General features: G+C 43.6%; 1 protein-coding gene across 2 annotated transcripts in view; it reads left to right on the top strand.

Annotated features, from left to right (window-relative positions):
• Positions 1-13,047, top strand: part of KCNT2 (potassium sodium-activated channel subfamily T member 2) — a 197,543-nt gene that overhangs the window by 159,178 nt on the left and 25,318 nt on the right. For both annotated transcript variants that reach the window (XM_037069416.1, XM_037069417.1), the window contains 5 exons: positions 206-340; positions 6,173-6,284; positions 8,652-8,753; positions 11,244-11,327; positions 12,216-12,344. In XM_037069416.1, coding sequence (XP_036925311.1) covers positions 206-340; positions 6,173-6,284; positions 8,652-8,753; positions 11,244-11,327; positions 12,216-12,344 — 562 coding nt within the window. The remainder of the gene's footprint in view (positions 1-205; positions 341-6,172; positions 6,285-8,651; positions 8,754-11,243; positions 11,328-12,215; positions 12,345-13,047) is intronic.

The following is a 13,047-nucleotide window of genomic DNA, read 5'->3' as shown; positions in this document are numbered from 1 at the left end:
ACCCAGTTGAGATCTAAAAAAATATAAAGAGCTCCAGAAATGCACACATTATCTCCCATTGGTAGATAACACTGTCCCACTAGAATCCCCAGGGCACGCGTCAGTGAAAGCCAGCGGTTAGGGCACGGGGCACCGAGAGTCTGAGCACCCCTCTAGCCCTGCACTTTGCTGAAAGTGCCTTTTTCTCTCCTGATTTCCCTCCAAGCCTGGACGACTTGCTCAGGTGCGGAGTGACGTTCGCGGCGAACATGGTGGTGGTGGACAAGGAGAGCACCATGAGTGCTGAGGAGGACTACATGGCTGACGCCAAGACCATCGTGAATGTGCAGACCCTGTTCAGGTACTGAAGGACCCACAAGCCCAGCCCTGCCCTTCCCTGCCCTTCCCTGTCCCCTCAACAGCAGGTGTAAGAGGGGACATGGGGCACTTACACTGACATCACCATCATTCATTGGCTCCTAATACAAATATTTATTTAATGCTCACTGGTTGCTTGGTACTGCGTGAAGCTAAATTTCTGACACCAGGTCAGTAATTCTTTTTAAAAATAAGTAGAACAATAAATGTTTCCTTGTGTAGTTTGGCCAGGACAAAGCCTAAAAAGCATGTTCAGGAGCCGTCATAATTCGTGGTGGACTCTGTGTGCTCTCATGCTGGTTTTACATGGACCACTGGCCAAAGGCACACACTTACATCCTGGGTAACTAGGAGTGAAAGGTCACAGGGCTGTGAGGGCCGAGCCTGACCTTACCGGCACTGTGTTCCTGCCCCTGTTTGAGAAACTCACCCAGGCGGGAGTCCCCGCTGTGGTCACCTTTGGGTGAGAGGGAGCCACCCTGAGCAGAGAAAAGTTCGTGCTCTGAGCAAAGTCAAGGTCGTCCACAGATCGAGACACCTGTACCACTTGAGATAATTCTTCATAAAATCATTCAAAAGTGCAAATATCTAAATGATTGTTTCAGTTCTATGAGCTTGGCAGAAGTCTGAAGGAAGTAGCTGAGCTCCCAGACAGAGAAAGTCACTAAAAGCATCAGAACTCTGTGGTCGGTGCCCCTTGCTTCCCCCTCGTGGCTTCCTATTGTAGCAAAAGCTATATTGATGGTGATCATTTGTTTACAGTTCGAGCTCAGAATTCAGAAGACAGTCTGGAGGTTTGCATGACCTTCAGCACATTACTTTCCTTCTCTGAGCCTCAGTGTCTTAAGCACAGGTTGTGAGACATTTAAAAATATCATGCCTGGTGCTTTTCAGTCACTCCATTAATGGGAGCTGCGGGAATTATTCGCAGCACCACACTGCCATCCGAGGTGTCAGCAGACACTAACTCTTATGTATGCTTCTTGACCTTGTAGATATGGTTTCCCTCATCTGTATAAAATGCATGTGGAAAGTAGTTAAATTAACCCTTTTGCAGTGTTAATGCAAAGACCAGGAATCGGGTACACAAATATTCCATCACGGCACCTGGAAAATCGACCCTGAACTTGTATAAGAACCTTTTGCAGCAGCTGGGGAAATACACCCTCTAAAGTACTATAATAACCAGGGTTATTTAGAATGGAGCTAGCACGCTGAGCTATATAAAATAGTGCATTTACAGGTAGCATAGCGCATACTTAAAATATGGCAGATATAAGCAAGTCTTTTCTCTCTAGGAAATAAAAAAAGGAAATTGTAACATAGAAAACTAATTCAGAAGAATAAGATTTCTGGCTGGTGAATAAAGTAAAATTATCCTTTAAAAAAATTTCATGCTAGGCAGAAGCTAATTACAGTTTTAACCAAAAAGCATCCTAGGTTGTTCGAATTAAACATGCCATTTTAATTTTAACTTTTTTCTATTACAGTAAAGTTGCTATGGATTGGACTTTTACTATATATTATCTGAACGAATTATTTTGATTCCAAGGTAATAATATACCCTCATTTTACTGAGAGGTGTGAAGGCTCTGATTAACCATTTGAAACAAACCGACTGGCTGGAATACCTAAGGGCAGTCTTGCACATAGTAACTGACCAGCAAAGGCTGTGGGTCATCACGTGTCAAAAGGATGAATGATGGATGAATGAAATAACTCTGGACCCCTTAACTGTTAAGATTTCTTGTCTTCATCAAAACATTTTAGGAAGTGTGCAGTTTTCACGTGCACAGGCCCATCTGAATAGTTTCAAGCAGAAATTTCCGAAGAACTGTTAGATGCCCAAATTAGACACTGGTGTTAGGTACTGGTCTCTGTTAGAAACCTGCAGTCCTGGGGCACTGGGTCCCCAGATCCACACTGCTCCAGTCTTTTTCTGTAAAGTGGCATAGAATTTGCACATGACCTTGGCCCATTCTCCCATACACTGTCAGTTATCTCTAGATTCCTTATGCCTCAAACAGTGTAAATGCTGGGTAGCTATTGTACTATGTTGCTTAGGGAAGAAGGACAAGAAAAAATAGTATGTGTTTAGTACAGATGGCTGGTCTCAGAGCTCTCCCAATGATCTGTAGAATAAAGTGTGTAGTCTATTTTTCATCTTTATATTGGTTAGCATAACTAGACATGTCAAAATATATTTATCAGATGAGTTAATTCAGGCGGAGAACTCCTCCTTAGGTATCTGACACTTCTCCACAATGATATGTAACACCACTGAGTCATAATGTAAATCAACTATAGACAAGTTTTAAGTAGATCAAACTGGATTATTTTAGATTATATTACTGCTTTAGTATGAGCCTAGTACCCAGGGAAAAGAGACTGATTACGCCATTTAATTTCTAAAACGTTCTATATGCAAAAAGTATGTGGGTCATGTAAGGCTCAGAAACAGATATACAGCGTTAGCATTTTAAAAATACATAGATAAGTCTATTAGACAACTCAAATTTTAAGTATAAAATGTTAGAGATGAATGCAAGTAATACACTAGAATCATAAAAGCCGCTGCAATGAAATGTCTTATTTAAGTCTTACTTAGTTCTCGGTCTTCACTAGGTGGCAGACTTAGCTAACGCACCCAGTTCCTCGGTGTAAAGTAACCAAAGCTCCAGGTTTATTCACCCCGAACGGAACAGGTGCATGTCGCGTACACTTTGCCGTCCTCATTCCAATCGCTTACATGCCTGGCTGGGCCAATCGTATTCCCACTCCCTCTTCCTAAGACCTCAGAGGTGTCTAGCCACAGGTGTGTATACTGACGTCTGACACCATGTGTTAGAAAAGGGTTGCGTTATCCACCTAATCACAAACTCGTCTGGTTTGAATAATGTATATGAGAGACAAAAGCTGTATTTTTCAAAGAAAAATTCCCAAAACACAAAATACATTTTCATCTATCACCAGCTCTGTTTTCTGCCTAGAAGTCCTTCTCTGGCCTCCTGTCTCAGTGGAGTCCCGGAGGTTTCCCAAAAGCTCTGCGTTCACGCTACTTAATCATCATGCTACTTAATCTGAGAACATTCCCTCAGCCACATTTATCACCCCTAGAAAAATACAACAGTCTTGTGAACTGTGAATTTTTGTAGTTTCCTCTGTGAGGTCACAGAGTCTAATTTAAAGGCAGGAGTTTCACTTTATAGTTCCTTTTAGATCTTGCAGACCAGCGTTCTCTCTTCCTGTTGGGTCGAACTGAATTAACTGAGCTTGAACTTGGCATGGTGTCGCCTTCGGGAGTAATCAACAAATTGTAGAGTATAAGAGGTCCCCATATGGGGCTTCCACACCCCAGTTTTAGTTGAAGCGTCCTTTATTAATTTTCACAGTGACACTGCTCTTTTAAAATCTTTCTGAAATAAATACTTTCGGAACTCCGAGGTGGTATGAAATTGGCGGATGGATATGCTTCCTGGGCTTAGCAGATGGACAGGTGCCAGCCGAAAAGTCAACTGTTTTTTTTTTTCCTCCCTCTGTCAGGCCAGTCTTCTAATTTTTCAAAGGTTCCCCCCAAATTAACTTTCACTAAACTTGCTATCTTTGGTAACTTTTGAGTAAGAAGCGCTTCTAAAAGAATACAGATAATATGGTACTTGTACATGAAGTAGTTAAATTGTAACATCCTCTTCATCAAGAGCTCACCTACGAAACCAAAAATGCACAGAGAAGAATTGAGAAATTATTTACGGTAACAAAGAGTTATGAATTAAAGAAGTAGGTGCACCATTTGACAGGGACAGGTTGCCTTTCTTAGCCGCAGGGGTTTAGCCAGTGAGCTGAGCCAAAGCGTGAATGAAAGCAACCAGGTTTTAGCACCAAGACAGGCTTAGCAAACCGGAGTGAGCCAGGGTGGGAGAAAACGGCGCTGCCTTCGGCAACTTCAGAACGTCGTCTCCACTAGGTTTGAGAGGAACTTTGTGGAACAGTCTGGATTTCAAACTGGAGAGCATGAGGAGGAAACTTAGGAGAAAAGAAAGTGCATGTCAAGCAGAAATAGCAACGTGAGAAAAAAAGAGAAAAAGCTACCGAAGGAGTGATACTGCCCTGAGAACCAGCAACCGAGGCTGAGCCGAGTCCGTCACAAACAGCCTCGTTCGGCTTCCCTGCACGCACCAGCACCTCCCCGCCCCCCCCCCCCCGCCCCAAGAATCGGGGGTAAGGGGCTCCACAACCCGCCCAAGGCGACCACACTACTGTGGGCACTGGGTATCTGGGCAAACACAATTATTTTTTAACATTAGAATGTGTTGTGTTGCTGATGTAATTATCGCCGCATACCTGGATAAGAAATACAATAATATTTGCTCTCGGAATGGAGCAGAAGCCATATACTTACTACTGGCTGTTTCTTCCTATAAAGTGTGGATTTTATGAAGGACCCGATATCATACTCTTCAAAGGCTCTGATTAGATAAGGCTCAAACATTTGTCCATGAAGTTGAACCAAGAGGGCATACCGTTTCACTCAGGGTATTTTTAAGGGTTTTTCAGAGTCTTAACGGAGCTGGCACCTCAGACCCAGTGGAGACAGATGGCTGGGGCAGGTAGACAGGGAACATCTGGCCAGGGAACAGACTCTGCGGTGTGCAGAGGCAGCCAGGCTGCCCACCCTGGGGTAAGAGACGCATTCCAGACAGTCTCACTGGGATTACAGAGTCAGAGCTGAGGAAAGGCGCACACTCCCCGTGGTGCCAAGTTCAGAGACAGGGCTCCCCTCGTAGAAGTGGCATGGCCCCCACAAGGCCTGTCGGTCCCCGTTCAGACCGGTGGAAGCACCACAGCCTCACTAAGGGACAGAGCCTGGAAGGAGAGCGAGGGCAGCTGGAGAAGCTCCCTGGGTGCAAGCCCTCCTGGGGGTGTCTCTGTCCTGCATGTCTCCATCAGTTCCAGTACAAGGTATAGGTTCAGTTGGGTGGTGGGGGCTTTAAAATGGCCAGAGCTGAGTTGAAAGTCGTCCTGCGTGGAGAACAGAGGACAGAGCATCAGGGGAAGAGGCTGCCTCGGAGAGTGACCGAGGCACCAGCTGGTGATCAGATCAACCTCAGCGGCCACCGTGAAAAGGCATTTGCTGTGGCCATGGCCTGGCCCCTGTTTCCTGGGGCAGGAGGGGGTTATATGTGTGAATGTGTGTGTGTTTTCGTGGGAAGTGAATGCGAAGCTATTGCACACATGGAAATTCTCAGGGTCCTCTGAGAACAACCCTGACCTTAGCCTTGATCGCATTTCATTACCATGAAATATTATTTCAATTAAATCATTTCCACTCCTCAGAAGTACACTGCAGTGAGAACTGAGATTTACAGTTGTGCACCATGAGGCCAGGAAGCTGTAGAAGATCAAAGGTTCACATTATGACCCATAAGCTCATCGCGTATGATATTTGCCAAAAGACACTATTAATTTCACACATTTCCATACCCACATTCGCCACACGGTGACCTCGGAAATTCTGATGTCAGCTTTGTGAGTGTCTCTTCTACGCTGTTCATAATTGTAGGCAGAAAATGTGTCACAAAGGCCAAACGACTGAATTTACTTTTTGTCATAGTGCTCGTGCGTCGGTTAACGTCTTTTTCTGAAACCCATGGCTCATTTTCCTGGCCTTGGGTGGGCCCGTGGGGAGGCAGGGCCTGCTGCAACTGCTTCCTGCGGCTGTGGCCGAGCCCCGGGCTTTGCTCACTCAGAAACACATGGGTCCGAACCGCACCACACGGCATCGTGGGTAGAAAGCAAACGCTGTTTCACCTTGCAGGTTGTTCTCCAGCCTCAGTATTATCACAGAGCTCACGCACCCGGCCAACATGCGCTTCATGCAGTTCCGAGCCAAAGACTGCTACTCCCTCGCCCTCTCAAAACTGGAAAAGGTAGGCCGCATCTCACTGTTTGGGTGTGAAAGAATAACCCTGGGACTTTCTGTGTGTAGAAAGAAATGCCGTGAGATAGTAAAAATAAAAACGCTGCTTTGAATTCCTAACAGGGCTAAACTCTTCATGTGTAGATTTTTTTAATGTGAATTAATGGATTTAAACCATTTTTTTATGAAGAGAGAATACGTGGGAGATATCTTGTCCCTTGCTTGGTCATCCTGTGTCACTGACAAGTCTGGCAGCAAAGCTAAGCAGAGTGAAAAATGCGACAAGGAAGCATAGATCAGAGACGAGGATGACAATAATAGACAAAACAGGCATTTCCGTCTCATTTCCCTCTCCATTTACTTCATTTCCCAAACTTCCCTTGTTTGCATGCACTTTATAAAGTGGCCTTCTATTCATGCTCACAGCACAGCTGGCTGGAGGACTGCTTCCTTTACCATTGCTTTTGAACTTCACCCCGCTTCCCCAGTGCTGATGACGATCTGACTTTAGCAATCATGTGGTAATTATGCACTGATGGGAGAACTGGGGTAATAAAAATGTGAGATGAGCAGGGTGGTGTAATCATGAAAAGAGATTCGGTCCTTGTCCCCAGCTCCCGACACAGAGAGCTACAAGACACCCTCGGAACTTCCTGGGTGATAGGAGGGCCTTTCGTTATTCAGACCTCTCAATCATAACTGATTTGATGCTAACAAGGCAAGTCCTGGAGGGGCCCTTAGGTAGTTCAGCGATAAGGCTGGTTGCCAGAGGAAAAAACCCCACTTGATTAGGAGATTGAAACTTTCAGCCCCTCGTCACATCCCAGCTCCGAGGAGGAGCTTAATCATAGGGCCAATGGTCTCATTAATAATGCCTACATAACGGAACTTGAATGAAAAGCTCTGAAAAACAAGGCTGCAGATGGCCCTTCTTGGTGGACATTCTGACAGGAGAGGGGGTTGTCAGAGGGACGTTCCTGTGCCTGGGGACCCTCCGGACCTGCTTGGACACACCCTTTCATCGGCTGTCCCTTTGCCTTCTTTACAAAAAGACAGTCGTCCTGAGGTGTAGCACGTTCACCAGTTCTGTGAGAGTCCCAGCAATCGCCTAACCTGGCAGGGTTGCCGGAAGCTCCGGGTTGGTAGCTGTGTGGACGGAGTGCCATTGGCTTGGAGAAGCACCGGAAATGAGAGTGGTCTTGAGGGACTGGGTCCTTACCCTGTGGGGCCTGAGCCACGTCCGGGTAGTTAGTGTCGGCATTGACCTGAATTGCGGACACCCAGTCAATGTCAGAGAACTGATGTCAGAATGCAGGTCATCATGTCTGTAAACCATAGTGAACTGTACGTAGAGCAAAAGGATAAAAACAAAACAAAACAAAACAAAACAAATGGAGATAGCTTCCAGGAGAAATAGGCAAGAATATCAAAGCTGTTTTTAAATATATTCACTAGGCAGAATTTTACACATTCTCAATTTAAATTCAAGCCAATGAATATTTACTGGGCACTATGAGCCAAATACCTGTGACAAGCTCAGAGCTACACCAACAAGATGCACAGCATTTACAGTTTAACAGGAGACCCAGATAGGTAAGAACAAACAAAAGCATATTGTCTCACTTTGTTTTTCCCCTTTAAAGGGCCGGACTACTGTTTATTCATAATCTAAGGACGGAAATGACTGAGTGGGAGCTTGGTGCTATCCACCCACATACTGGATTTGATTCCTTAGGAAAATTTCTTACCTTGTGTTTAAGAAAACACTTATCTTTTTTCCCATTGGTCCAGAAAGAATTTGAAGAGATGCTGATTAGTTTCTATTTCTTTTAAGTGTAGGGAAACGTCCCCTGATCAACTCCAGAGGAGTGACAGGATGTAATTTATATGGACAACTATTTTAATGTGCAAATGTATCTGTTAGAAATAGGGTATCATGACCTTACACAGCAGGTTGAAGTTGCCATTGACCCCATGTCGGTCTCCCCTTCGAATTCACCTGTTGAAATATGACCCCTCCTGTGGGGCTTTGGGTTGGTGAACTGGCTGTGAGGGTGGAACTCCTGGTGAATGGGATGGATTAGTGGTTTTATCACAGGCCTCCTGGCAGCTTCCTCCCCTCTGCCCTGGAAGGCATGTGAGGACACGGGGGGAGAGAAGGTGGCTATCCATTCTTGTGGCATCTTTGCTGGTCTTTGGTATCAGGGTAATGATGTTGTGATAATGAGTTTATGATCAAACTCAGTTTATTATCAAATGAGTTTGGAAGGGTTCTCTCCTCATCAGCATATTGGAAGATACGTGAGGAGGTTTAACTTGGCAGGAAAATGTGGATGCAAGCTGCTCACCCGTGTTTCTCTCTCAAATTTCTGCACAGAAAGAACGAGAGCGGGGCTCTAACTTGGCTTTCATGTTCCGACTGCCTTTCGCTGCTGGGAGGGTGTTTAGTATCAGCATGTTGGACACACTCCTCTATCAGGTGTGCACCATTCCCTCCTTCCTCTCCAAAACATTTGTTTTCCATTTCTCTCAGGCTTTATTAAGTCAATAGTAGACCCAGTGTTTCTCGGAGCGGTTCACTTAAAGCTGGCTCCGAAAGTGATTTGATATTTTATTTCATGTATTTTAATGTCATAAAATATAATGAAACATTTTATAAGAAAATCTTGTATTTTTTAGAAGAAACTAGGAAATAATTTATCGGCATTCTTCAGCACCAGGGTCCTACAATGTTTATTGTGACATTTTAATGCAGGTAGTATGTTGCTATCTTCACATTGCTAGACTAAAAAAAGCTAAGAAAACTCACTACATTTAAAAATAGCCTAACTATAATATGCCTTTTATTTAAATAAGATAAATTGGTTCCAATAAACTGATAAACCAATGATATTTTAAATTATCTGCTAACTATTGCCTACCTTGGACAAATACAAGAAAAATTTTAGAAGCAAGAAGCATTCTGATTATTCTGGAAGGCCAAAGGTAACCTTATAATTTTATTGTAGCTAAGAAGGTCACGGAGATGCTATTTTACTCAAATCTATTTTAATCTTTTTTCTAACTCTCCCAGAAACTGAGCAACAGTAATATTTCAAATCCTCTGATTGAAGAAATCAGACAATTTCTATCTCCATTATGAGAAAAAAGATATTCCCAGGGTGTTAAATGACTGGACGGCTTGAATCTCTAGCTCAACACTGAAACATTTCATTGTACTTATTTACTGTTTGATGACATATTCTATGTGCCCTTAGTTTATTCTAGCGCACTGCTGGCCGGAATAAACTAAGGCAAGGATAGCCGAAGGCTTTCTATTGGCTAATGATGCCCCTGAGGGCTCCTTTACCAATGTCACATATCTCCAACCATCAGCTTATGCCCGCCGCCGAGAGCAGGGACAGCCAAGCCCAGAGAACAAACACGCCTGTGTGCCCAGAAGTTTCCAGACACACTGTGTGGACCCTGCAGGCGGCTGGCTTCTCTCTACCCCAAAGTTACCCCACACATACTCTGACCATGGACAGGGGGGTGAGAGGAGAGGACTGTCTGAAGAGCAAGGTCGAAACAGACTAGTTTTTATCAGCTAAATGTACAGAGCTAAAACCTCTGTACTGGAGGTTTTCAGATCTTTCAGCCTTGGTAGCTCGTGTTGAAATAAAATCTTCTTGAGGACAGTCTAACATACAAGCTAAAGTAGTAACTGCCTACTGATCTGACATCACAGGAGATATTTCCAGGGTCCGTTTTTCAGACAGGTAAAGAGTGCCCACTCATGGGTTAAAAAAAGATGTCAGAAACCATGTCCAAAATTCCTAAATTTACACAGTTGGCATTCTTGTATTCATGTCCCAGTCATCAGGAGACTGGTGCACCTCGAAACCTCAAGGCCACTTCTTCAGCCTGAACAAAGAGAATGGCTGTGGCTTCTTCTGTTCCACTCTATGTGGACAGGTGCAGTCTTGGGACGCTGGCTCTCGGTGAAATACATGAGTGATCAAGAACCCGTTTGGTAGATTTATTTAAAAGGCCTTATAACTTGTTGAAAGTCTTTGCTATGTAAAATAACTAGATTATTTTTTAAGGAAGGGGAAGGGAGGGCAAGAAACAGTAATGTGAGAAAGAAATGTTATGTCTGTAAACATAACATTTGCCTCTCATATGCACCCCAACCAGCGACTGAGCCTGCAACCCAGGCACGTGCCCTGGCCAGGAGTCAAACCCTGAAATTGAACCTGCAAACTTTTGCTTTGTAGGAAGACACCCAGAGCCAAGGCACACTGGTCAGGACACAATTATTATTGAAATTTACCACATTTTAGCACTTGATGACCAAGTTGAGGGTATCATTTCATACAGTCTATTAAACAGTTGTTGTATGTTATGGTGCAATGTCCTCAATGCTTAGAAGTTTTTCCTTCCACCCACAGCTAAAAATAAACTAAAAATATTAGAAGCATCATTAATGCTCTAACTACTGAGTAGTGTTCTAGCAGCATATCAAAATATATCTTACATGTTTGCACATAAACAGTCTGATGGTATTTAATGCTAAAGTATATTAATATTTAATTATCAAAATATTAGAAATTTATTAGAGTAGCACTGAGCTGAATCCAAAAAACTGGTAATATTTTATTGCAAATTTTAGTTCCTTCAAGTTTTTATATATTCCCTATTTTGTATCACTTTGTTTTTTGTGATTAAAATCTAAAACTTTTTATTGTGTCTAACAGCATGCACAAAATTTTAGCATGACAAGATAGTCTAGAAAATACTCTAAATACTTCCACATTTCCTAATGGTCAGCTTAACTGTACATGTGTATTTAGGACACTCACAAGACTGATTTTTATTTCCCATTTTGTGGAGGCTTAATGATATGTTACGAGAAACAACCTTTCAGCAGCAATACGAGGCTTACGTGTGTGGCTATTCTACACCTTTGACAATTTTGTTTACGTTGCAGTCATTCGTGAAAGATTATATGATTTCTATCACCAGACTTCTGCTGGGATTGGACACTATCCCAGGATCGGGGTTCCTTTGTTCTGTAAGTTAATAATCTTTGGAACAAAAGATTATTCTGATTAATGGTCTGAAATCCATCTCTAATGGATGTAGGCTTTCTCTTCTATGCCATTTCCCCCCTAATATGTACTGAAAGCATAGCATTATCGTGTTTTTAATCTCTTAGAAAAGGTGCAAGGGAAAACATTAAATTAGCAATTATGATACGTAGCCATTCTGTACAGAATTCAGAACAGGTGTTTTTTTTTTCCTAGCTGGCCATTTGAGACAGACTGTGTCTGACCTAAGATACCCTACTGTGGACATAAAGGCACCACATGGTTCAGCTGATTTGTAGTTGTTTTATAAAAGGGTACACTATGTCCAAGAGTGTTTCATGAAGTGCCTTGCCGACAAGTCCAAGTTGGGGGCATCCAAGAGGGACGAGTTATGTATGCCTCCCGTCTGTGCACCTCGTGCCCATTCTGCTAACACCTTCCCCAACGTGAGTGTTGTTTTCACTCTGAGGGGCAATTCTCTTTTGAACCGGAGCGTCCTTTGTGCTTGAAGACTTTTAGCGTCTGCAGACCCCATCCGCCAGACTCCGGCGGCAGCCTCTAGTTATTACATTTAAAAAGTCTCCACGGGCCTTCAGACAACTCCCAGTCACTCGGTAGTGACCACTGTGTCCTGACACTGAACTAATCCAAGTCATACTGCCACCAGTTGAGCGGGTGGTTCCTTAGGTTGGGGACAACCAAAGACTGAGATGGGATGCGTCTGATGAATTTATTAACTGGGCAGGCACTTAGGAAATGGCAGGCCCAGCTTTTGAAATATCAACAATTCCTACCTTTCAGAAGTGAAAAATAACCGCTGGCATTTTTATTTCTTAAGAGGCGGATATGTCAACAGTCCCTGTGTGTTCCAGATAAAAATCACGGAGGACGACCTGTGGATCAGAACGTACGCCCGGCTGTATCAGAAGCTGTGCTCTTCCAGTGGGGACGTGCCCATCGGCATCTACAGGACTGAGTCGCAGAAACTGGCCACATCTGAGGTTTGGAACCACACAGTGTTCAGTGTTTGCGCTTAACCTGCTGGGAGGCAGCCATTCCCAGTGTCAGCCATTGGTCTCTGACAAATGTCATAGACACAATAAGAGTGCTTTCGGAGCAGATGGAGCAAGATTTCGCATGCAAAATTTCCTCAACTGTTTGTTTGGTAAACGATGCCAGCACTTCTCAAAACATTGTTGGCTGGGGGCCTATTCTAGACTTCGTGAGTTTGAGGCTCCAAGGGTCTTGTGTAGAAGTAGGATTTTTCATTTTCAGGAGATCACTGGGGAGCCCATTAACTGTGAGTGAGCTTCCGATGTGTCAGAAAAGTCCTCCAGCTTTCTAAGAGACTCCCTCAGTTCACTGTTAGCCTTTAGAGGGAAGCAAAACCAAGCCAACTTGGTGAGCAATGGAACAAATGGTTTTCAAAGTTTTGGCTGAAGACCACCCTGAAGCCAAGGTAAAACTCTAGTAGCTGTGCCAGCCCTTCCTGGAGGGATGTTCAGTAATTTTGAAAGCAAACTAGAGAGAGACCAGTGATGTAGGTAGATTTGCTGATGTTGCGTGCAGACTCAAACTTATCCATATTTTGATTTGGGCATATTATGTGGTTCTAAATAGTTTATAATTAGTAAAGCATCACATTTAAAACTAGACTCTTTAATAAGATGAAAATTTTGAATCAATGCACTACCCTATCTATAT

Source organism: Sturnira hondurensis, unplaced genomic scaffold (genome assembly GCF_014824575.4).
Source record: "Sturnira hondurensis isolate 20B ecotype Veracruz unplaced genomic scaffold, ASM1482457v3 Scaffold0018525, whole genome shotgun sequence".
NCBI lineage: Eukaryota > Metazoa > Chordata > Mammalia > Chiroptera > Phyllostomidae > Sturnira > Sturnira hondurensis.
This window is presented reverse-complemented; position numbering and strand designations above follow the sequence as displayed.